General features: G+C 33.0%; 5 protein-coding genes across 6 annotated transcripts; 3 read left to right on the top strand and 2 right to left on the bottom strand.

Annotated features, from left to right (window-relative positions):
* The first annotated feature begins 7,132 nt into the window (after nt 1–7,132).
* LOC106100311 lies at nt 7,133–10,953 on the top strand. Its single transcript, XM_013279134.1, has 10 exons — nt 7,133–7,305; nt 7,822–7,915; nt 7,981–8,040; nt 8,311–8,442; nt 8,527–8,671; nt 9,121–9,270; nt 9,633–9,864; nt 9,984–10,166; nt 10,460–10,564; nt 10,726–10,953. The coding sequence occupies exons 1-10, from the start codon at nt 7,211–7,213 to the stop codon at nt 10,856–10,858; spliced, it is 1,329 nt and encodes a 442-aa protein (XP_013134588.1). The 5' UTR covers nt 7,133–7,210; the 3' UTR covers nt 10,859–10,953.
* A 590-nt stretch (nt 10,954–11,543) lies between these two features.
* On the bottom strand, nt 11,544–14,647 carry LOC106100312. Its single transcript, XM_013279135.1, has 10 exons — nt 14,417–14,647; nt 14,150–14,246; nt 13,980–14,045; nt 13,749–13,880; nt 13,532–13,676; nt 13,193–13,345; nt 12,587–12,815; nt 12,275–12,439; nt 12,005–12,115; nt 11,544–11,739 (listed from the first exon to the last, which is right to left on the bottom strand). The coding sequence occupies exons 1-10, from the start codon at nt 14,509–14,511 to the stop codon at nt 11,631–11,633; spliced, it is 1,302 nt and encodes a 433-aa protein (XP_013134589.1). The 5' UTR covers nt 14,512–14,647; the 3' UTR covers nt 11,544–11,630.
* Nucleotides 14,648–17,237: 2,590 nt separating this feature from the next.
* On the bottom strand, nt 17,238–19,705 carry LOC106100471 (probable dolichyl pyrophosphate Glc1Man9GlcNAc2 alpha-1,3-glucosyltransferase). The gene is made up of 8 exons (XM_013279334.1): nt 19,465–19,705; nt 19,109–19,381; nt 18,877–19,024; nt 18,549–18,791; nt 18,365–18,470; nt 17,983–18,181; nt 17,788–17,874; nt 17,238–17,712 (listed from the first exon to the last, which is right to left on the bottom strand). The coding sequence occupies exons 1-8, from the start codon at nt 19,521–19,523 to the stop codon at nt 17,238–17,240; spliced, it is 1,590 nt and encodes a 529-aa protein (XP_013134788.1). The 5' UTR covers nt 19,524–19,705.
* Nucleotides 19,706–20,002: 297 nt separating this feature from the next.
* LOC106100474 (transmembrane protein 60) lies at nt 20,003–20,487 on the top strand. Its single transcript, XM_013279340.1, has one exon. The coding sequence runs from the start codon at nt 20,064–20,066 to the stop codon at nt 20,469–20,471; it is 408 nt and encodes a 135-aa protein (XP_013134794.1). The 5' UTR covers nt 20,003–20,063; the 3' UTR covers nt 20,472–20,487.
* A 3-nt stretch (nt 20,488–20,490) lies between these two features.
* On the top strand, nt 20,491–22,050 carry LOC106100473. Of its 2 annotated transcripts, XM_013279339.1 has the most exons (4): nt 20,491–20,584; nt 20,696–20,875; nt 21,085–21,319; nt 21,594–22,049. In XM_013279339.1, exons 2-4 carry the CDS (start codon nt 20,774–20,776, stop codon nt 21,788–21,790), a joined length of 534 nt encoding a protein of 177 aa, XP_013134793.1. In that variant the 5' UTR covers nt 20,491–20,584; nt 20,696–20,773; the 3' UTR covers nt 21,791–22,049. The 2 variants fall into 2 exon arrangements, with proteins under 2 accessions (XP_013134793.1, XP_013134792.1); XM_013279338.1 differs by lacking the exon at nt 20,491–20,584 and having other exon boundaries at nt 20,652–20,875; nt 21,594–22,050.
* Nucleotides 22,051–22,072: the final 22 nt, after the last annotated feature.

Raw genomic sequence — 22,072 nt, 5'->3', positions numbered from 1 at the left:
TTTTACTGCTAGGCGAGTACAATAATACCAGCGTAAAACAAAATAACACGCACATAGAGTCGTAAAGTGTGCAGTATAAACAGAGTATAAAGTTGTGCGGAGCTTAATACATTCAATTTGTTTTCAGCGGCGGGTCGGTCGCCAATCCGGCCATAATTGTGCAGCGATAAACAATGCAACAATGATCACCACCGCCGCTCGCACGACCAACACCTACATTTATTTAATATAACATTAAATTTAAACAGAACATTTATATCACTTTAAAACGCTATTACGAACTTTTGGACGCTTCCAGTTTCTACTTTTACAACTATAAAAATCCTTAATGTTTAATATTACTTGCTCTGTAGACGCTTTTAATGATAATTTTAAATTGTTTACAAGCTTTAAAGAAAACAAATTTAATTCAAATCATAATTACATTCCCTTTTATATCATTTCAGATTTAAGATTACAATGATCCTTTTAGACAAAACATAGATTGCACTTTCTAAACCTTACTGTAGTAAAGTTTCCTTAAATTATGAGCAGAACAAGCCCTGAAACAAACTTTATCGTTTCGTCTGAAATCACAAAGGCTCAGGAGTACGAGAACGATGTCGCCGGCTGAGATTTTCATTTGCCAACTTCAATTTAATTGTAAAACCAGACATCAATTGTATAGTTTACTGCGAGAATTTCCTTCACAAGATCAAAGGTCATTGCTCTTAGAACAAACAACATCTAATTCAAATATCTTTTGTATATTTCATCTGTAATATGGTGTCTCGTTTTACAGAGTTATTCTCAGAACTAATGAAGTTACTTTGTTGCTGGATTTCTTTCAACTACTTAAGGATTATTTTTCTCTTTTAAGCATTGGTGAAAGTAGGATTAACTGAACACGTCTCTGTCGGCATCTCGAAATAAGCTTTTATCTTAATACACTCACAAAAAGTAAGACTTAAATTGCGTTGTTTTTCGAGAGGGGATCTCAACGTGTCGTACGAGAATTATTTATGAGCTCGAGATCAAATGCACGCAAATTTTTATATTTAATACAACAATATTTATTTATAAAAATAATACATGTTTTGTTCATAAATAGTTTCTAACGTAGTCATATTATTAATATTAATTCATTTTTAAATCAAACAAAAAATTTGATGTACTTTAAAGTCCCTAACTTAAGTTTAAAGAGATTTAGAAAAAAACTATACTTTATAGATTGACTTAGAATAGCTTCCATTAGAATTTTTCCTTAAGACAGGTATAAAGAAAGTATCTCTAGTCTTCCAGAGTTCTAGTCTAGCAGTAGCGAGGTTTTACGCAGCCTTAGAGATGGCAGCGAAGGGATAATTGATGAAGTCGACGTGACGGGACGCGGCTAATCTGAGCTCTGCACCTTCGACACCGGGAACTTTACTACCCTTACTACGTTCACCTCGCTTTACTTCTATGTTTTTATCATAAACTATTACGTACTGCCGCACCGAGTCACTTAAGGGGTACTTAATATGCGGATTATTTTTTTAGTATTTGCTTTTTCCTCGCAGACATTTAGGTATTGTTTTCGAAAATGAGTTTAGGTACTCATTACATAATTTAAAACACAAAAGCTCGTTATTGTGGCAAATGGTCGCAATTCAGTCGCACGCGGAAAAGCCGCGATCTGCCATCGTTACGTTCTATTGTGGCAAACTTCTAACAATGAAATTTAATTTCTCACCATAACAGGCTTTAATTCGGAATAGCGTAAAAGGATTTAATTTAATTAAAGCTATTTGTCATGAAAACATTCGGTTATGGTTGACATTGTTTATTTTTAGAATCGTATCAGTAAAAGAAACGTCACATAATCCTGGGAATTACGAGTGGTGTAGCGTTTAACAATATTTACATGGGTAATGGCTTCAGTTTTACATAAAAGTGCAAGCGAGTGAGCTTAGGCACACCAGTCAAAGTGGTCCAATTTGCATGTATTATGTGGACTAGCGATGCAGCCGTGGACAGGCAACGTATACCGGTTCTTTGAAATTTTTATACGCTATTCCCACAAATCGTACGTCGCTACATTTTATGAGCCATCGTGCCATGTGTTACCCGGCTTAGTTTGATATTCATAGTGCCTGTTCCGCTATCAAATTACTGTCCGCGTAATGGTTCTTTATCAGTATTGGATTATTACTATTTTAAATTTAAAACTCACTTTCTGTAATTGCTTTTTCTGCGCTTTTGTCTGTCGCCATCGTTTTTAAAATGCATATTCACCTTGTAACAGTGTGTAACGGCGTCGGGAGGAACAATTGCACTTGGTCAGAAGTAGTAAAGGAAATAAGTGTACTACTTTACTAAAATAAAAGCACATTTTTTTTAATAACAGATAACACCAAAAAATTTAATAACGTGTAAATGAGAACACCTAACGCTAGTTTTGCTGAGTCATGCAAAGCAGAATTTAAAAAAAAAACACTTTTGCAAACAAAAACTCTACATTAATTCACTGGCTGAAATCAATAGCAGCAAATCAACCGCAGCGCTGTTATTCTACAGCCCTAATTATAAAACCAACAAACGGCAACTAAACACTACATTTATTAACTCTTTGTTATTCACTGTCTTTGACACTAATAAAAGAAAAAAACTATGGGTTACAAAACAAAAAATCGTGATAAACCTTAACTAGTATTCGTATCAAATATGAACAAAATATCTTACGTTCAAGCAGAAATCTAATTAGGTTTTCTTAGGAGTATAATTTCAAAAGTATTATGTAATTTAAAAATACGATACGTTTTATAACACATACTTTAAAATTATATCGTGATATGATGAGGGTATTTTTAACGCGAGCAACTTTAAGAGCTCGGTGTTGGAAGCGGCGTCGGGTGAATTTCGTTGTTCTTTTTGTGTTGCTGTCGGCGGAGCTCACGCCGGAATTATTTACTATGTAACAGCACATGCACTTTATTTTGTACATCGTTTTTAGCATTGAAACCTTTCATTTTATGCATGGCAACATTTAAAATAAATTGCTGTGGTCTAAAATTTTACAATGTGCATCACATATTCAGTTTACGGTAAAACGTACAATATTTCTGCCCTACTCACAGTTTTAAATTACGATTATCTTTTGAAGAAGCTACCTACTTAAAATTTAATCCATTTAAAATCCATTTAAACAAAGCTATAATTATTAATAACTAGCTGTTCCCGTGCGATTTTATCAGCATAAAATTATTTTATTGTTTACATGTGTCAAATTGTCAATTGCAAATGTCAAAATGACATGACATGATAAAACTTGGCAATCTTGCTTCCTTGATGTTGACAGCAACTTATGGTCTCTTTCCCACATTAGGGTTTTTATCCAAAATAATTACCCCCGTAGTTTAATAGCGTGAAAATATATAGCCTAAAGAGTAACGTAAGTGTAGGGCTTTTTATTAAAACAAGATTTATTCAAATATATGCTGTGATTGCTGACATCTTAGGCAACAAAGAAGTGTGTGTTTACGCTTTATTATAATAGTATAGATTAAAAACGTAGTAACTATTTCAAGCTTCAAGCTTTTGGTTTTTGTTTTGTTGCAACCTAAATGAGTTCACTTTATTGTTGGAAATACTAATGTACTGTATAGTAGGCGCTTGTTTTAGAAAATTAAACAATTGATACGCTTAGTATTCAAATTACTTTATAGTGTATTGTATCTAAAAGAGACTGATATCAGTGTATGTTTTAGCGTCAATATAAATTGAGGTCAGTATGAGCGAGTAAGCGACCAGTCGATTGCACATTAGCAGGGCATTGTGTGGACGCGATCGTTTCGCGACAATGCACTACAATGCTCCGAAATAAAACACCTAAAGCGATACGATGCAATCGGTGGCCCATTGTCCGTTAATCTGTTACAAAAGGACTTCGATTTTGCAAGAAAATCATGACCGCTGTAATACTTGAAATGAAATTTCAACAGATTTTCTTTTGATAAATTTAGTAAGTGGTATTTTAAAAAAATAACGTTATACCAAAAACATGATAAAAAGACACTCCTCTACACACGCTAGTGGTAGCTATTTTATAACTAACATTCTAGATCTTTGTACATCTTTGGTTCCGTGAATTTAACCTTAATTAATACTTTTCCTGTCTATTATTTGGTTCTAAGTTGTCGCAAATGTATTAGTTTATTTAAATATGGTTGAATGTTAATAATGCAATTTACGTAAAATGGTAAGCACGTACACTAACACGTCAATTCCAGGTGAGAAGAATGTTCTTTGATCGATTCTTGCACCGTGCATCGCCAAGAAGTAATTTCCTCTACGTCACCAGCATTCCTTACATCCTGACATCCTTCAGCGGCAATTCTATATTCAAAATGACGTTGAAAAGTAAAATTTTTTATATGTTTTATGTTTATCCGGGATAAAATAAACTCAAACATAAGTCAGCAATAATCATACTTTACTTGTTACTTAATATTATAAACGCGAAAGTGTACATGGATGGAAGGATGGATGGATGAATGTTTGTTAAAGTTTGTATCCTAAACAGATACGCATAGTCTGTAAGAACATATAGGCATACTTTTGTTCTTTTTATTAATTTCGCACGGACGTAGTCGCAGGCTTAAACTAGTTTCCAACAATTTCTGTATAAATAAAAGAATACAACATCCATTAGTCTGATAAAAATTTACAACAATAAAATAAATTAAGTTTAATTATAAATTATTTCAATTTTTACAATGAAGTGTATGACCCATATACCAAGTCGCCAACATTTTGACGAGTATTGCACAATGCGAAACGACTCGTGATGTCTTCGCTTGTAAATCCACGGTCTTGATACTTTGATTAGACTTCCTCGTATATACGACACTAAACAGATCGTAAATATTTACTGCTTATTGCACTGAATAGTTGGAGGTTGTAGACACAAACACAATGTTCAAAGTAAATCTAAGATAAAGTATAAGACATTTAATTAAGTTCTCTACAACTAATGATCACTTTTTAAAAATAACAAGTTGGTGAACGTGACTAGGACTAACGGAACAAGTTTTGACATATCTAGATATTTCATTGCTATTTTTTAATAGCACGCTTCGTTGAGTTTCCACTGATGGTTGACAATTTATGGAGCCATTTACGTATGACGGAGAGATGATTGCAGGACATCAATAGTGGGGTAGGTCAGTCAATAGTGGCGACAGCCGATAGGTCTTGTCTGACGCCGGCCGCACGTCTGCCATCTTGTTTGTATATCGAACATATTCAACGTGTACTCCACATTGTAAAATAACGCTAACCAAATACAAGATACATGTAATATTGGAGAATAATGCTAGGAAAAAAACTTGTTTTGCAACTACACCGAGGGATTTATTATACACTAGTTGTTCCCATGCGGCTTCATCCGCATGAAATTATGAAAAAAATATTTTATTGTTTACATTTGTCAAATTACCAATAGCAAATGTCAAAATGACATGACATGACAAACCATGGCAATCTTGCTGCCTTGATGTTAGCAACAACTTATGGTCTCTTTCGCACATTAAGGTTTTTATTCATAATATTTACCCCCTTAGTTTAATGGCGTAAAAATATATAGCCTAAAGCATGACGTAAGTGTAGGCCTTTTTATTAAAAAAAGAATTATTCAAAAATATGCTGTAGTTGCTGGCATCTTAGGCAACAAAGAAGTGTGTGTTTACGCTTTATTTTATTGAATGGAGTATAGATATAGATTACGGAAGTAAGTTACATTCCATATTTTTTAATATCATTAAATATAAATGCATATAATACATGTAAGCTTTTAAGGCAAAGGATATGCACGTGTTAAATATGTACACGCCCTTGCCCGAGTTTCCAGAACGTTGACAGTGAATGAACTTGTTATAGACTCATCAACGGATGAACGAATACCGCTCACGGTCTGATAGACACCTTCAAAGCAGCCAGCGCCCTTTTATCTAATCTGATACATTATAAAATAACACACCGATAGATATTAGTCTAATGTTCACTGTGATCATTCATATAAAAAGTTATAGAAGTTATAAATAATGAGTATGCATATCATAAGATAAGGGTTACTTAAGCGCAAGGATTACATATTCCAAATTAAATTAGATAAGTTGAGAAGGTTGAATTGGAGAGGGTACGGAAAAGTTTAATGTCTCTGAACCTAGTTATGATGTATTACAATGAATTGAAAGCAAAAGTTACACAATTCAAATATTCCAAAACGAAATGTGTTCACTTCCCTCATGTACATAAGATACATATTTTCTATTAAATTAATTCAATCTATACTATTATAATAAAGCGTAAACACACACTTCTTTGTTGCCTAAGATATCAGCAATTACAGCATATTTTTGAATAATTATTTTTTTAATAAAAAGCTCTACACTTAATTCACGCTTTAGGCTATATATGTCACGCCATTATACTTAGTGGGTAAATATTTTGGTTAAAAACCCTTATGTGGGAAAGAGACCGTAAGTTGCTGCCAACATCAAGGAAGCAATTTATTGCTTATTGTTTTAACAAAATTTTTATAATTTCATGCGGATGAAGTCTCACGGGAACAGCTAGTAGTAAAATAAATCTATTTTAATCCTTTTCAGATATTGTAAATTCCTAATGTATCAAGATTAAAAATAGTACGTCGGTGAAGCGTGTCCATTAGAATCAAATCTGATATAAATAAAAAATCAATACTGACTATTGTATGCGCGGTTCACACTAGGCCAGTACAGTTGGACAATTGCGCCGGCCAGTCATAGATTGTATGGACTCACTGACCCCAGTTAGCGTTCACACCGTGCCAGTTGATTGCTAGACCAGTTATTGAGCAACACTGTCCAACTATACTTACTTACGTAGAAAACTGTGAAATTGTATGCAGGGGTTTTATAATAAAACCCGCTATTTGGTTTTTTTATTCAATTCTAAATTCTGTAATTTACCGCACATTTCTAGTAAAAGGCTTTAAGGCTGAAAGTTAATGTAATTTTACTTTTCTAGCTGTCAGTGGACAGCTGTCATTTTTGATGAATTATAAAAAAACAGATTTACTTTTCTAACTGTTTATTTTTATTTTTTTGGTGGAATAATTTAGTATTTGATATATACATATTTAATATTGATTTACAATTTTGATATATTACATAATATATTTGATTATTTTCTATAATTTACATTTTACGAAATGAATGATGATGAAGAGGATGAATTCGTACTGCGGCCGTTTGAACAGGGCCATTGGGAGTGGAGTGAGGATGCTAAACAGTTGATGTTTATGAGGTGATAAAGACTTTTATACGATACGAATCATCATTATCAGTTGGCCTTTGTCCCTACGGAGGGTCGGCACAGTAAGGCGGCTCTTCCATACATCTCTATCAGCCGTCATATCTTAATTCACTCCAATCTTAAGCAAGTCTATACTTTCTTCGGTCTTCCTCTACCTTTCTAGCCATTCATATTCAATCTTAAAACTTTTTTGTCTATGTCCTCATCCTCTCGTTACATAATAATTATGTAGGTATAACGATACGAATAATATATAATTATCACATTTACCAACCAATTACCACATTTAAAAACCAATTACCAACGAACCCTTATTAGTGTAGTATTTTATTTCTATAGATATTTGCACATTCCTGCACATTATTGTGTATTATTTATGGAAGCAAGACCCAAGACTTTAAGCTTAGAGCGTTCGATAAAATGGTGCTGTTTGTGTGATATTTTCTAAAAGCGTCTTTAATATTGATATTTCAAATCTAATTTTAATGTTAAAATCCCAACATACAGAGAGGTGAAGACTATCGACATAGATGTACAAGAAGTACAACCACAGAGTATTAGGAAAATGGAATTTAAATACGAAGTTGATTTGCTGGAAGAGGTAAATATGAAACACGATTGATTATTGTAATATTACCTTATAATCTAACAAATATATATTTTTAGCAAAGGTTTAAAAAGCATTTTCAAAGACAACTTATCGAAGAAGATGTAGTAAAGTTACAGGTAAGTTATTGTTGCTAAAAATAAGTTATTTGTAAAATCGATTTGCGGACGATAATTTTACGTGAAACGTCGCAAGCCCAAAGCTGATCGTGCCGCTCTGTCGCTTGTGCGCTCTCGCTCATACGCTCAGCTCTGGCGGAACGTGACAATGAGTCATGTTTTTCGTGTATGCAGCCGACGTCTATTAATTTCACTTCAAAAGATCAAAGCATAAAATTCAAAATTGTTGTAATGCTTTTAGTACTCAATAATATTGATTGTATCTTTCAGGATGTAAAAGATATTGTTCTGTTTTGTGCACCTAAACCATTAATAACCCGAGATATTATAAATGTATTACACATGCGCGTTATGGACAGGTTTCTAAGAGCCTTAATATTTTATTGCCAGTATTATTTACAGGTATTTTTTATTTTTAAATAAATTATTGAACAGCAGAATGTTACCTTTAATTAAGTCTTGAAAACCCTAAATATGATTGTGTAGGTCGCTTCAATAATGGCTGATAGAATTTTAGACTTGCAAAGTAAAATTAAAACGACATTTGGTAAAAAAATTGAAGAGAGATATGAGGAAAATCTAAGAGACGTTCGCTTGTTATTGGCCAAGGAATACTGTTCAATGCTTCTAGGTAAAGATTTTTTGTTTTTGAATTCCCTTTCGAATTAAATTTTTGAATATTCTTGCACCATTTACGTAAACTTTTAGTATTATGCTAGGAATAGTTTACGACAGTATTCGTATGGCGGGATAATTGAATGCACCATTGCAATGCTTTGATAGAATAGTCAATTATAAGCAAACTAAAGCAACAGTGTGTAATTACTTCAGATCTTAACCTTGGCTGTTTTTAATTAGGTTGAGTTTAAAATACATTTTTATCCCTGCCCTAATAAAATTAGTGGTTCATATTTGTTTATATGCGCAAATTTAAATTATTAAAGTCTGGCGGAGATATATGGTGACTATGAAACGACCAATGATACTTTTTGTAATGGAAGTGTCTTAATCTGTAAAATATGTGCTTATAAATTTATCTAATATTAAAGTAAGATTATCAGAGAACTTATGTATTTCTAGGTACGGGAGAATATCTCAAATATCACCATAACAAACTTGGAACAGCAAAATCTTTGTCGAAAAGGGATAGCGTAGTTTTCGAATCAGTTTTACGTATTAGCACTCATATTGCTTGGATTGCCCTCGGAAGAAAATCGTTTCAACAAATCGGTAATTTTAAAACATTTAAAAAATATTTTATACAGTGGTATTAAAATATCACGACAAGTTATGAAAGAAAAATTGATTAAAATTTCGAAAACTTTGTACACCGGTGACCCTATGATAAGGCTATAAATTTTTCAACCAATAAATTAGTAAATATTTAAAAAGTTTCGATTAAATTCAACGCGTCAGTGACTTATAAATTAAAATACCTAATAATCTTCTAGGATTACTATATACTTGACTATACCATCTATTCTGTAATCATACCACAATTCCTATTTAGTTTATTGACATATTGACATGTCAGCTAGTATATATTAGATTCGATTTATATTTGCATATCTATAGTCAGATATTAATTTCAGAACTGGAAATACAAAGAGTGTTTAAATCGAATACATTTAACGTTGTAAAGCACTTTTTAAAAACTGACTTCGAGAAGGATATGACAGCGGCGGAGCATTCCGTGTTGTACGGCTCGTGCGAGCACAAGGAACAGATCATGGGTATACACTCGCCGCTGCTGAGCGAAGTCACCTGCCATAAAAATGCAATAAACTACAGATTATTTGGGCTGGGTGATTTTAAATACCCTCAGTTAGTTTAAACTATTATCTTTCTGCTTTTTTGTGACCCAACGCTGTATTGACATCAATTTACTTATTAATTTATCCGTCACTCGTTCTCTAGTATACCAGTGTTTATATTAATTACAGCTTAACTTCACGACTTCTCTACTTTAAAAATATATTAGTAGCTCCTGAACTGGAGCTAGACCAGCTGGGGCTCACACTAGGTATCATAGGTCTGCCCCGGGAGCGCTTCGACACGATGCTGCGGGAGGTCAAGAAACAGAGTGCCACTACTTCTTCGGCGAGCTTGCGTAAAACTGCTTCACGGTAAATTTTATTTGTATCTGTCATTTTATTTAAAAAAAAAGCAGAAATATAAGTGTAAGTGTTTGACTAAACTATCGCATACTGTTGTGCGATTGTCGATTGTTTCGCAGGCATTAACAGTTTAGTTGCAAAACTAGAAATCGAGTTATGTGCGCCCGTCCATATAAGCGCATAGGAATCTAAGCGAGACTACAGTTGTGCGACAGTTTAGTTTCAGGTGTGCGACGCTCTAAAAACAAGCAAAGCCTTCTCGATACGGCTACATTCAGCTTAATTGCTTCCATGCGTTTCAGAATGTCTTCAAGTCGATCCTCCGCAGGAAAGAGTACAAAGGGTACTTTCCTCAATTTACCATTGTATCCAGATATAATTCTTCCCGAATCTCGCCCTGATCGCAGGTAAAGTGAAACAAATCTTAAATGTTTTAGGTTCTTATAGGTTATTTTAGATTTTTTGTAAACTTATTTTTATATTTGTCGTGTCTAAACATTATTTGATGTGATACAAATCTTTAAGTTTCAATAACCAATGTTAAGTTAATATAGTTAATTAATTGCAGCGAGGATCTGGCAGACGCATTTCCTGGTGTACCTATCCCGATCAGGCATAGGAAGAACGAGCAGCGCTTAAAATGGTTGCGATACGCAGAACCATACCGAAGGAAGAGGCTTCAAAGTTTGAAGAACAAGTAAAAACTGTGTTCACTTGATGGTCACTTTGATATATGATATATACATAAATAAATGTAATGTTACCAAAAGATTGTCCTCAAAACGTCCTAAATAATTGACAAGTTTGTATTGTTTATTTATGCAAAGTTTATTAGGATATTCTGTTTCTATTTTAACTAATTTTTTCACTTTACATGGCATTGCAGTGTATCCCAGATTCTGATACATGAGTCAATGAAAGAATTTAATGTTGCTAGGAATAAACTTTGGCCTAAATGTCAAGAAATTACAGACTTATCAATCGTATATCATTTCCCGACAGGTTAAGTGGTAGAAATTGATTTCCGGCACTACAATTACCCTGTCAGAAGCTATCCTTAATATTTTATGGAAACCTTTCGTTAATCCTTTTCAATAGGTTTAATTTTAAAAGTTGGTTGACACTTAACAGTGTATATTTATCGGGGGTTAACTGAAAATAGTTAACGTATGTTATAAATATACAAAGTTTAAGTCGAACTGAATCCAAGTCACTTGTTTCAATCATTATTTTAAAATTATTTAAACGTATATTCTCCTACAAACTAAGTTTACCTACCTAGATTTTCTGCAATAGTAGACTAGAGTCTATAAGAATTAATAGGGAATCATTAATTCAATAAATACAAGGTAATAATTATTTTAATGTAAATAAATAACTAAAAATAAACTTTACATAAAACTTACGATAATAACGTAAGCGTAAATTAAATTCTTCCAGCGGTTACCCATTGAATACTAAATGGTATCACTATTAAGGGTGTAAAATTCTGGCAAGTCGATTCAACCAGCGGTGACGTTGCACGTCGCTGCACGGCCGGATCTCCTCGATTGCGTCGGGGAAATGCGTTGGGAAATACGACCTGAAAGTATGTTATTTCAAACAAAAAAATGTTTGTCACATCTTACTTGATATTCTAACATATGACTCGATAATCTTTGGTACAAGTAATTTTTTAATTAGTCTTCCTAAGAATAACACGACCGCAGAAAATTATTCACGACATGATAATCTAGATTCCTTCCTTCCCCGGGTAAGCTCAGGTTTCTGTAACGTTCTTTTCATTACATTCGTAATTCAAAACTACCATTTTATACTAAACTAGGTCTTAACTTTCTATTACTTACGTCTTAGCCTCTTTTTTTGGCAAAATAATATCCGAGTATAATTTTAGAATTACGTTTTTCTTTACTGACACAGAGCTTTTCGTGCTAGCGCTGTATGAACTTGTGGATGACCTGTATGAGAAAAACTCGGTATAGTTACAAAAGCATTATTTTTTGTATCAATATCAATAAATATCCCAGTTGGGTTTCTGATTATTAATTTTAAACTTTAAAGAAAAGTTACGAATGCCTACTAGATTATCGATATCTTAGTAGTCGAATGATACTAACATAGATGCTTTTGATTTGCCCTCCGTGACTGCGGGTAACGGTCTCAGCATCGTGTCAAAGATAGACCGCGGCAACCCTAAAATCCCCAACACAATACCAAACTCCGCCAGCGACTCCTCGGGGCCTGCCACTGCTCGCTTCATGTACAACGTTCTCGGTGAATATCTACACAAATATTGCTTAATAGAAAACCTATAATAATACAGCTGAAATATTTGAAAGCGGTTTTTCAAGCTAAATTAAGTGAAGTTTATTCTTAGAAACTATCAAACGATAACTGTAGCAGGGAAATTGTTTAAAATCAATACTCACTGATTATATTTAACAACTCCTAGACTTAATAAACGAAAATCGATATCCCTATGACAGAAGACTTCGTTCATGAGCGGCGAGCGGGTGTTTAGCTTTTTATCACGACGTAGGCAGATACCGAGCAAGGCTTCCCGCTCCTCGTTCATCATCTTTGCCACGTAGTCGGTGTGTAACGTGTGCTCTACTGTATTGAAGGTCTCCGATTTAAATATACGATTTATTTCCAATTCTAAAACAATTATCGTTGTTAAGTTACAGGGTATCCAACTATTCATCATACTAATCATACTTCATACTGATATTATAAATGTGAAAGTTTAGATGGATGGTTGGGTGTTAGAGTTTGTAGCCTAAACGAATGAACTGATTTCGATGAAATTTGATAAAGATGTGGAGGATATTTGGGAACAAACAATACATAGGCTGCTCACTTGTTTTTTTCTTTAATTCCACGTACGGAATCGCGGTCGAAAGCTATTGTTAACATATAGGTAAAAAGGACCTCAATTTCGTAAGTTTTTATTTTATCACAGAGTATCCAGACTTCCTAAGACAGTTTATATCAGATAACATTTCAAGCGTGACTTAAATATGGACGCTACAAACCTATCTGGTTGAAAGCTTTTCTACCTAGAGCCAGCCACACAATTTGCACCGTCATACGCAATAACGTTTCAAAAAGATGCGCGTCTTTGTCCGATAGCGATTTTCTCTTCTTCTGTGGGCCCATGTGATGAAATTTTCGCGTATCTCCACCGCCTGAAAGTAAGATATGATGTACAAGATAATTTTACAATATATAATTACTAAATTGATTGTAAGATTTCATTTTATTATTGGTTTTTGTTGCCTTAATGTATCATGGGTCAAGGCAATGTAATAAAAATCAATGTGGTCTGGTTTTGGAATTTACAGGATAAAAGTTATATTTTAAACAGTACACACCGATTAGCATCGTGCTGTATTCCTTGCCTACGAGCACTCGTAAATCTGATAAATTATCTCTGAATTCATTTTCCAGCATGTCACAATACGGCGTTCGAACTTTGGCTTCCAGTTCCAACATACGTCGCGCCATTTCATCTGCAATCTATAGCAATATTTTAAAATTAACCATTACATACGACTAACACCGAAGCGAGCTATATCTAAATTTATAGACCTGTAAATAATACTGCGAATACATTATAAGCGCGCGTATGAATCTTTCTGTAGTAGGTAAATGTAGCATATTTATCAACATCGGGCTCAACAGATTGACTGGCGCTGTGAACAGTGCTATATCCTTCACGTCCTGTAATTAGTGAATATTTATAGACTTTTTGCATTACAAAATATTGGAATTCAATACTTTGATTGAACAGTTTATTGAGAAATTGTGAAAACAAAGTACCTGCAATGTAATAACATCAGGTTGACCAGGTTTCAGTTTTCTTTGATATCGCCGTCTAAAACGAATCTATACACAGATATAAAATGGTTACCTGTTACCTTCTCTACACCTAAAAACATATAAATTAAAAACCACGTCGATAAAAAATTTAAAGTAAATAAAATCGATACCTGTTCTATTAAATCTACATCGTCTCTAAATTCAACAGCCCCTGTGAGCGCCTTAGTTGGTATTTGAATTGTTTCTATAGGTTTTGGCGGGAGATCGCTGAAAATTACAACTTTACTGTTTTGTAAAAGATTAGAAAGTATTTTAAAAAGAAATCAGGGAAACATATTCGTAGTTTATCGAAGAGATTTTCTTGCGTTTCTAGTTTATGAATTATTTTTTTTACTTTTCGTTTGTATGTTTATTTATTTTTATAATCTAAGCCTCACCTAATAAATATTAAAGCTTGTGTAGAGTCATCCCAAACCCAGTGCCCGTCTTCATACAAACCACCAAACCCTCCTTCGTCTTCTTCGTCGGCCATTGCTTTATTACACAAGTCTTACCTTTATCAGTAACAATATCTAAATAGCAACAAGTTCTTTATTCACTAAAATAAATAATATAAATTCGGTACAAACGCATACATCTATAAACTGTCAGGTTTGACAGATTTTCAACTTTTTTTTCGTTGAGTTTTAAAGCGTACACTTTTTATTTATTTCTTTTTCAGGAATCAAGCAGTTTTTTTTTCGCTATAACAAATACGTACAGAAGTAACTTATATACGCGGTGAAATGTAAATTTTGTCCCTTTATATGATAGTCAGAAATGTTATATGTATATGTAGACATTAAAAGCAATGTTAATACACAAGTATTCTTGTCCCAATAAGGGCAAAAATCTTCCCAAGCACGTCTCCAGGCCGCCACATTATTACCTTCAGAATGTATTTACCAATGTACGTGATTCACTGCGGCTATAACTTGCGAATTACAATTTTCGAAACGCGTATTTGTAAGTTTGACAAAATTTACGGCGTCACCAGTAACTTCTTACCGACCGACGCCACTGAATATAAAGTTATGTTAATGTACCGAATGCACTAACTTCAAACCTTAAAACTTACAAAATGTTCAAAGTTATTACCAATCCGAGATGGACAGTCTCGCATGAATATCAAATATTTCAACTTGGAATTGCAATGTTCGATAAATGTACATTCGGTAACAGAATTCTAAAGGAAACTATGGAAACTATTGCCTGTGGAGTTCTTTAACATTTACTTGTATTTAGTATCGCAACCCCTGTGCATAACTAAAACGTTACTCTCTAACGGAGTTATCCTACTATCAGGTTTTGTCTTAGTTTATGGTTGAATAAACAATGTTCCAAACCTTCCACATAAATGCGGTTGATTCGTGTGGCATATGCATATATAGCTTAAATAAACGGTGAGAGAACAAGTGTGTCAGGTGTATTAATTCAATGAACCTGATCACAGGCGATTGCTCGCGGGCTGCGCAGAGCTACGGGACTGCGGGGCTGGCGCTGCCCAGCTTTGATCCTGTGCGCTCCAGCGTGTGATCAGATGAGTCTCTGCTTAGCGACACTCCACTGACGATTCTCGCTGCTTTTCAAATGTTTATTTTAGATAGATTATTTTATATTGTAACCGTCTAGCTGTTGGTTTTATTTTGTATGGTATATAGAAATGATATCGTTTATAATGTAAACCACAATTAATGTAATTAAAACTTAAAGATTGCTAAGAATTGCTTAGTAAAGTATCCCTTATTAATGGATGTAGATTTATCAGTCATTAACATTTCAGTCATCATCGGAAGGGTTACGTCATAGTAAAGTAAGTAATACTTTAACACTTTATTTCGTCAACTTCTTTGGAATAGCCGATAAGTGCAATATTAAATAATGCTACTTGTACGACCTTTGTATGAAAGATTCTTATTTAAACTTATTTATACTTATTTTAAATTAATCACATTTTTGTTTCCTTGCCTTTAAATTGGTAACTCAAGGTACCATTTCTACAAAACGTTAACAAAACGCTGAATCACAAATCTGAATGAGCACCTCTTTCCACTCCATTTCACCTTTATTTCCAAACTTCCAAACCGACGAATCGAACGATTAAATTCAACCAATAACTTTACTTATGCGCTCGTGTGGAAATATATCAAACAAAAATATGTGAAGAAATTAGAATGATTACCAAAAGGTTTCATATAGATCATTATAAAATCATACTTCATGCTTATATGTATTATTAATGCAAAAGTTTAGAGAGATGGATGTTTGTTAGAGTTCGTAGTCTAAACGGCTAAGTGGATCTGGATGAAATTTGTCTTAGATGTAGAACGTAGTCTGAAAGTATAAATGGTTTATTCAATTTTGTTTTTTTTTTAATTTCACGAGGACGGAGTCACGGGCAAAACTAATATTTTCATAAAAACAATTCACTAACGGTACTATTAGATGTTTTTTGTCAACGAATGGCCAAGGGTATCTTGATCATAGATATATTATTTTTTGGAATAATGCTTAGACTAATTATTTTTGACTGACTTCCCAAAAGAAGAAGATACTCAATTCTTTCAGTTTTTTTACTGGCATATGTACGAAGTTTTCAAGTAGTCGTTACTTTCATATTTTCTTTAAACGCTGAGCAATTTACGTGTAATCAGGCGTCTCGGCTCGTCACCCTGCGATGAATATTCATGTCGTGATCGATGCGCCTCGCTTTGTTCATTGTAAACACGTGTACGTGTCCTTTGAAGCCTGCATTGTATTACATTAAATGTTCCATTCATCTTAAGCACCTGCATATATTAATTAACTTTCATCCCTTTAAATGTAATATAAAGTAAATAGATTGTTTATTCTTCGCTCTCGAATATTAAGTTTTTTTTTTAAATATTCAGTTGATGTCGGCATTAATTGGCATTAATTGATTTTCGTATTGAGTTGATAAGCTTTTTTTTTCGGAAAGTATGACATAATTTTTATGGATTTCTTCTGTGGATATAACTCGATTCTGCTGTTTTTTTTTTCTAAGTGAATCAAGGGTGATGTTTATGTGCAAATTATTGAATGGATAGAAGTTAGAAAGTATCTCTAGAACAGCTCAACATGTCTCAATGAATTTGGCGTAAAACAGTCTGTCTACATACTCAAAACCGCGCGGACGTAGTCGTAGGCAAAAGCCAGTTTTTTCATAGGGTGTTAAAAATAAAAAGAAAAACATTCACTTTATTTAACTTTTTTATTATGTTGTGGCGTACTTTCTGCACTCTGTCTAGGAACCATACTTAAGTTAAAAGTTAAAAAGTAATAATAATATTGAATCCAAAAATATAAAACACCCAACGCACAATACACAGATGTCATCATCAAAGGTAAAAACGGTAACGCTTTGTCCAGACCTAACATAAAGTGTATCGCATTCTCATAAAACCATAGACCTATCAAATTATACAAATATAAACATTCCATTCTATTTAACATTGGTAAACGGAGTTTCCGAATTCTTCTCACACCTTTAGGTTTGGGAACTACGTATAACGCAGGCACGAATTCAAACGCAATCGCACAATATGTTAACAGTAAAAATAACTTAATTCCTATAAGATTTTTAGGATAAAGTAATGGGAAAAGAGAATAAATTCCAACTGTAGACAGGAACAAGAATAATCTCCCATCAACATCTCCGAGTACCGCTAGAAAACTGAAAAAAAAAGCTTTATGATTTTTTTTGCGCCTTACAAAATGTTATATTCATGAAACATTAAAAAATTTTCACCTTAATGGTATTAAAATCATCAATATGGCTTTCTCGTGGACATGCCAACTAAACATAAATGAACAAGTTGCACATAGTGTAATGCATCTGAAAAATAATTTTCCGTTATATTGAAAAGTCAAAAAATTCCAATTAGTACAAATGTTGTACTAATTGTACTTGACACAACTAACAAAAGATTAATATTAACATTACCTTATAAAACTCATAGCTCTATATTTTCTATCCGCACATAGATTCCACAGCTTAATAAGAGCAGGAACCATAGATAATAGAGTTAATATAAATGTGATAGTCGGTGTTATCGTTGGCAGGACCACATGGTGATATTCTTGCACAAGGCCACCCGTCATTGACGCCTCACTAGACGACACTGATACATCAAATATAAGCACTGAAAAAGTAAATAACTTTATTAAAAATAGTACTTTTAGATATGGCAACACTTTATACTCTCAGCACCATCTTTCCCTTTTGTAAAACATGTTTTTTACTTTAACCCAAAGATAATATTTTGATAGTGACAATTCAATATATTGTATGAAATGCAATTATTTATTCTTAAAAGGTTACTTACATGAATATTGTAAAATTTTATCTCCAAGATTATACAAAGCCCAAAAATTGGGTGCCCAATATGCATGACATAACCCTCTCTTGAAGGGGAACAGTCTTGATAAAATCTAAAATTTTACAATTAATGTTATAAAATATATTATTGTCATTTCGTTTGAAATCAAGATGTAAAAAAATGAATTTACCTGCGGAATGTGATGAATAAAAGGTCCAAAAGATAAAGTAAACACAGATATAACAATAATTGCCAATTTTATCAAGTTCCTTGAAGAAAATGAATACCATGCGGTGTGCACACCATCTGTAGACGCCACCGTAAAACAATATGATCTCAATAAATAAACCACATACACTGGAGCTATGTATAAAAATATATGCTTTAAGTTTAATAATACAGAAAACCAAAAAGCAGCCCATAAATAATTTCCCTGAAAAAAAAATGTCTAGTTATAGAAAAAAATTTAAAACAAGTCAATTTTTAAAAAACAATTTGTAACTTTAGAGTGAACTTACCTTAATCATACTGAAAATAGAAAATAGAAGAAATGCATATAAAAATCCATTATATTGAAAATGTATATGATCAACCATCAATAATCCAGGGTTTGCTATTAACAAAATGAACACTAGTAACTTTCCTTCATTAACCAGACTGGACAAGCTGAAATCAACATTTACCAAGTTCATTAAGCAACCAAACATGAAAATTAGCTTAAACATACTAAAAAAAGATTAAGATGCTTACCATTTGGCACTATAGATATAAAAACAGTCTAGAATGATCACTGACAAGCGTTGGAATATTATAGTCATTTGTGACTCATAGTTTAAGTTATGTATTTTTACAATTTCTGGATCCAATAATTTTGCTATATGGGATAGTCCATACTCCAACCATGCAAAGAACGGAGGATAATCTAACGTCCATTCTGATGTAGACTCGTAGTACCACTGGTCAGTTGTTAAATTATGAGTTATTGCTAACCAGTTGCGATGAACCTCAAAGTCTGTTGAGTGACTGAAAACCACAAATAAGAACATTTAATTAACGCTAAATTCTCAATTAATAAAGGAAAAGAGGTTGCATTATGTCATACTCACTATAAAGGTATGAAAAACAATTTAAACGCAGTAAGTAGCACTGTTATTTGAAAAATCATTTTTCCGTATATTAAATCTTAATTTAAATGATCGAATGGCATAACGCTAATATTTCACTGATATTGGCGTAAATATAGAAGTAGAAGTATCTTAACAGCCTAATTAAGATCTAGCCTAATTTAACCAAAAAGATATTATAAACGTTGTTATCATAACATCAAATACGTTATCACTTGCCGGCTTTCATTTGTCACTTGTCAGTGTCAATGCCAAACTTTAGTGAAACTCTAAAATAAAGTTTAAAAACAAATACTTAAAATGACTGGCTCATTAATTTTTACTTCAGGTTTAAATTGATTTGAATGTAAAGTTAATTTTAAAAATATACTACAATGGTGTCTTTGCCGAATTCAAATCCGATGCAAAAAAAGTGACCTTATAAAGATATTTTACTCTTACACTCCTTGCTCCACTGCACGGCCTTACAGCTCTTTGCCGCCTTATGTCACCTGTCATTGTCATTGTCTTGTCAACCAAGTTAAGTCGGGAGCAGTTTAAGCATATATTTTCTATTTATAAATTATCTTTTAATATAAATTATGGCTATATTACATAGAGCTCTTTTTACGTGGTTTATATTTTTAGTATTCTTAATTTTATTATGTCTGAGATTAGAGTCAAGAACGCACTGGAATTGGTTTATAGTATTTATACCGATGTGGGTATACGATGGCATATTACTTATTTACGTGTTGTTTCACATGGTTTCCCACTGTCGAAATGGTATAGAAAGATTTAGAGGCACGATTAATAAAAATATTTGGTATATTGCTGCGATTGGACTCAAAATGGCGGCACAAATAATAATATGTATAAAATTAGAATACACAAAACTATATCTTCCTATTTACGTCGTAATGACGCCTATTTGGATGTTATTGCCGGTATTATGTGTCGAAGTGTTTATGCACCTTATAAAGCATTCAAGCAGAAGTAGTCGTTATTAGTGAAGTAACAAAAATGGTTTACAAACATTTATCAGACTTATACATATATGAAAAACATGTGACCTCGTGAATGGTAGATAATTTTAAACTTGGCACAGATTCATTGACACAGGGTATGTTTGCAGTATAATGTCATAGTCTTGAATGCTTCAAAACTGATGATATAATCATCCTGTGTAAAGTATTGTGTTATTAAAATGGCATCAAATATTGCAATTGTAAAGGATTCCATTGTCAAAGAAGTGCCTGCAGGTAGCACTGCTGTTCTGAATTGTAATAGCAATGATTATGCCCACAATTTTATGTTTTGGCTTGTCAATAAAACAAAAGTAATTGGCCCTGACAATGACTTTGATGAGCGGAAATATAAATATAATGTTTTATCGGGAAAACTAAAGATAAATGTAAGTATAACACTGAGAACTTAAACTTTTTCTTAAATGTAATTTTTTTATAAAGAAAAATAACCAATGTTTGTTCTCTGCATTTCATAACTACTGAATAATTTGTAATAAAAGCATATTTCTGTTGAATTGCTGTCTTTTAACATTCTTAATTAAATGTGCAAAAAAGAGGAAAAACAAAATTCTTAAATTATTTTTTTAAATTACAGAATGTATCGCCAAGTGAATCTGGCCAGTATGTATGCTTATCAAAACATCTTGATGGTTCAAAAATCTCAGCCGGTGAAGTAGAGATGATAGTAAAAGGTTCAACATTCTCAGCGATAGATGCAGTGAAACTTGTTGCTATTGTGGTGTCTATCATTGTCATCATTGGTTGTGCTGTTATTTATTGGCGACTAAGGAAACAATGGAGAAAGTATGATGGACGGACAGTTGTACCAGGTATGTTTCGATTTAAACATTTATAAACTTACTAGCTTTTGCCCGCGCCTCCATTTGCGTAGCGTTAAAAAAAAACAAAAGTGAGTAGCCTATGCATTCTTAACAATGCTCTACATGTATGCCAAATTTCATTGAAAATCATTCAGCCATTTTATATACAAACTTTAACAAACATCTATCCATCTAAACTTTCGCATTTATAATATTTGAATTAATTTAGGTTGATACTAAAGTATGTATGCTCTTCTGACATTTAAGTCATAATGTTTTCCAGTGGATGAAGTTGAAGAGGAGGATGGGGATGAAATTTACAACCGCACCACAAAGGCCATCACTCCAGTAGCTGGACCCAGCAGGAATGTATCATCTGAACATTTATTGTATGGCATAGACAATCAGGGCCTTGACACTGATTTTAATTCAGTGTTTGAAAATATACAGATAAAAACACCAAGCCCTAGTCTTATATAAAATTCTATTTATTATTTATATTGATTTCTAACTCTTCAATAGTACTGTAGTTTTAATTCAGTCAGAACATTTGCAGGCACATTTTAATGTAACTTGTAAGTATTAAGAATAGTAATGTAAAAATATTGTATTATTTATATTCAAGAATAAATATAATATTAATGTTTTGGTTTCATTAAACTGCTGATGCAAAAATGGGATTACTTTAATGACCAATGATCTATTTACTTAGCAAATTATTTTACTTTAAGTTGCAGCCTCAAATGTTATACTTTATATAGC

Source organism: Papilio polytes, unplaced genomic scaffold (genome assembly GCF_000836215.1).
Source record: "Papilio polytes unplaced genomic scaffold, Ppol_1.0 DF824047.1, whole genome shotgun sequence".
Classification (NCBI taxonomy): Eukaryota; Metazoa; Arthropoda; class Insecta; order Lepidoptera; family Papilionidae; genus Papilio; species Papilio polytes.
The sequence above is the reverse complement of the archived record's forward strand: the minus strand, read 5'-3'. Positions and strand labels throughout refer to the sequence as shown.